Below are 3,887 nucleotides of genomic sequence, written 5' to 3' on the forward strand. Positions count from 1 at the left end.
CATTCCATGACATTTAGAGAGAATTTCGACAAATATTGCATCGATGCAAAAGTCCTAAATTCCCTAACCCCTAAGCCATCGACCCTTAAACACTTAAGCCCTAATCCCTAATCCCTTAATCATAAACCCTTATGCCCTAACAATGACTTAAACAGTAATCCCTTAATCCATAAACCCTAAGCCATTAGCCATTCAACTACATAATTCATAAGCACCTAATTATCCCTTAGCTCTCGATGCTTAATCCCTTAAATCCTAACCTATAATCTCTTAACCCTTCATCCTTTTTAGCGCAAACCCCTAAATCCCATAACCTCAAAGCCCCTATCCACTTAATCCCCAACACCTCAATTAAGTAAATATTTAGGCACATTTGGCACTAAAAAGGGAGCTAACCAAGGCGATAATTTAGTTGCCAAAAAGGGAGCTAAATCCGACACTATCACTAGCACCATTTCTCGGGAAATTTATGGCACTATTTTCAACAATATTCCGGGCGCTATTTCTAGTGCTATTTCTGATGCTATTTCTAGTGCTATTATCACCTAAGTGTTTTAGCCGGTGCAAGCAATGCAAAAAATAGCGCCATCCCAATAAATAATGCCAACTTTTTCAAAACATTGGAGAAAAAAACTAAAACAATCCTTGGAAGCAAAAAAGGGTGCTAATCATAAGGATTTGTTGTAGTGAATTTTGATGTATATAATCTACAACAAAAACATACACTACTAAATCCTCGTTTCTCTATAGAATGTGACAAGGAATAGTAAGATGAGGTAGCATGCTACTCATGTCACTTTGGAAAAATGTCTTTGTGACACGTATATTGGGTATTAGAGCATTGAGCAGTGTGTGATTGAATTCTTAGACACCAATGGAGTGTAAATCGATGCCAACATCTAACGGTGCAAATCAAAAGCCCAAGCCTTAAGCCTTAAAGTTTGATTACATTGCTTCAAATATTCCTATTCAAATCCTCAAAAATATTTTATATCATTTGAATATCTATTATATGCTAAAATCATGATTTTCTTGGAAAATATATCTGGTCTTTTAATGGATTACAATTAGTCTTAAGACTAAATTTCCCATAAAGAAAGAAGAATTCACATGAAGCTCTTCAAGAATGGCCAAAATATTATAATTGTAGGCATACAGAGTATAATATCTCTCAAAATCAAGAAGTTTGGATTGGTCATCTCTACACCCATGTTCTCAAACCTGACGAGTCTCTATCTATCTTCCATAATTCAAACCTTATGCCTCCACATAATGAGAATCCATAAGCAATATCCATGGACTCTCCTTAATGTTGAAATGTTTGGGTTTATTATATTTGTTTCTTAGTTACTACAAAGTAAATCTGCTTCTCAATCTAATTGGAGACATAGACTATATAGTAACCCTTGATATAATATCATGCTCTTTTTATTATATTACTGTGTTATAATAGCATTATAGTAATATGGACAAAAGTTGTGTGCTTGTAATATGCCATTGATGTGGTTTCCTTAGTGCAAATGCTTCTTTTTTATTATTATTTGATATGAAATTCTTGCCCAAATTAATGTATTGGTGTAGTTAATGGCAATGACTCAAATGTATCTTTTTTATTATTTGATATGAAATTGTTGCCTATGTTTCAAAAAAAGGAACTTACCTAAAGAACAAGGTCAGTGTTTCTTAAATAAGATCACCTTATCCCAAATGAAAGGGGGCATATGAGAATCCCTAAAATGGCGGGGTTTGAAAAGATTGAAGATGAATAGCTTATCTATAAAACCGTATTAAATGGCAATTTCAAAATATTGATGATGTCTTTTTTGACATTTTCTCTCCTATCTCCACTTTCACTTTTGCACTTTTACTTTTCATATCCATTTATATTATTTTAGTTTAGATTGTCCTTAATGATATTTGAAACATTCACTGCATAATTTTAAAATATTTTTGCACTTTCCATCATAATATGATAGAGATGTTGTAATGTCATGTATTGTAAACATTTTGACTCAGTCAAATTACATAAAAATAAAATTTGAAAACTAAAATAAACGATTAAAATAAAGTTGAGTAAAATAGTCAATTTACTTTTAGGGGTTTTTTGACCCGGGATTTAAAAAAAATAATAACAATAATAAAGTTGAGTAAAATAGTCAATTTACTTTTAGAGGTTTTTTGACCACGGATTTAAAAAAAATAATAACAATAATAATAATAATAATAATAATAATAAAAGTAAAAATGACCGGTGGTATCGATTAAAATAAAGTTGAGTAAAATAGTCAATTTACTTTTAGGGGTTTTTTGACCCCGGATTTAAAAAAAATAATAACAATAATAAAGTTGAGTAAAATAATCAATTTATTTTTAGGGGTTTTTTGACCACGGATTTAAAAAAAATAATAACAATAATAATAATAATAATAATAATAAAAGTAAAAATGACCGATGGTATTGGTACATGGTATTGAGAAGTCATAGTATTGAGTATTCAAGTGGAATATAGCCTATTTAAAGAGAGAAATTAATAGAGCCTAGATCCATCGTAAAGTAACACTCAATTTCTAAAAGACATTCATTTGCGACATCCCGCATTAGTGCCACTGATAGAGGATTTTATGAATATCCCTACTGTGGTCGAAGAACAGGTGTTGTCACGCGTTCCTTACAGATTACACGATGAGTTGAAAGGTGTGTGCAGAAGCTGGAATGAAATGATGTGTAGTCGTCAGTTCTATGAGCACAGAAAGTACTACGGCACGACTCAACATTTTATATGTCTATTTCACTCAATTTCCAGTCTCTTTGATTATGGAATAACAGTATACGACCCTGTGAAGAAGACCTGGGAAAGGACAGCCCCTATTCCTTACGATCGTCCTCCATCAATGGAAAGGAGGACAGCCCCTATATGGTTCGTTTCCGTGAATGGAAAGCTTGTCCTGTTTGGAGAACAAAGTTTTAATGAAATTGAGAATTGGCCGACGAGCTTGAAGGTTGTTGTCTTCATCTATGATTTTGTGTCCAAAGAATGGCGCCGCGGAGCCGACATGTCCACGGGTCGAATCTCTTTCGCTTGTGCGGTTTCTTCTTTGAAAGGACTTATCTACGTGGCTGGTGGCCGAGATGAGCACGGGAACTCTCTGGCCACTGCGGAAGCATACGATGTGGAAGAAGACAGATGGGAAGTGTTGCCTCCCATGACCCAAAACCACACCAGTGCTGTGGGTGTTTACCTTGAGGGGAAATTCATGGTAATCACTGAAAGATTTGACGGTGGAGTATTTGAAAGTAGCGCGGAAGTTTTTGATGAGGAGACCGGCAGTTGGCATACGCTGGAAAACATGTGGATCTTACCGAGGAGTATTACGAGGCGTTGCTATTTTGTGTGTACACGTGGGACACTGTACGTGATCCTTTCAAAAGAAGTGATGAAGTATGATGCTCAGAAAAACGTTTGGACGCCTGTAACCTCTGTTCCGGGGGTTATAAACTGGGTTTTCTGTGCTGCAGCGTGGCGTGACCAGATTTTTGTGAATGGTCTTCCAGAGAAAGGAAATGCGATCTCCTATTTCTTTCAGCCGTCAACTGGGAAGTGGAGTGCAGTTGAACACGACGAGTTTGCTTCAACTGCATACGCTGTAACGTCCTTGGAGATCTGAATATTCAACTGCATACGCTGTAACGTCCTTGGAGATCTGAATATTCATACGCTGTTTTATATTTAGCATCATAAATAGCTTTTACTTGTTTTACTCTAATGATGAATTGTGGTTTCTTGCCATTTTGAAATGGAAACATTATGAGTTGGTGGTTGAAATTGCATTATCTGCTATTTATTCTCTGTTGGCATTCTCACTTGTGTGGAAAGTTCACTTGGATTT

The 3,887-nt window shown here is 35.2% G+C and overlaps 1 protein-coding gene across 1 annotated transcript; it reads left to right on the top strand.

The window, feature by feature from the left end:
• Positions 1-2,621: 2,621 nt before the first annotated feature.
• LOC149187490 (F-box/kelch-repeat protein SKIP20-like) lies at positions 2,622-3,665 on the top strand. Its single transcript, XM_089409680.1, has one exon. The coding sequence runs from the start codon at positions 2,622-2,624 to the stop codon at positions 3,663-3,665; it is 1,044 nt and encodes a 347-aa protein (XP_089265806.1).
• Positions 3,666-3,887: the final 222 nt, after the last annotated feature.

This window comes from Pinus tabuliformis, chromosome 3_1, assembly GCF_031772625.1.
Source record: "Pinus tabuliformis cultivar Carrire ecotype Pingquan chromosome 3_1, CPIR1, whole genome shotgun sequence".
NCBI lineage: Eukaryota > Viridiplantae > Streptophyta > Pinopsida > Pinales > Pinaceae > Pinus > Pinus tabuliformis.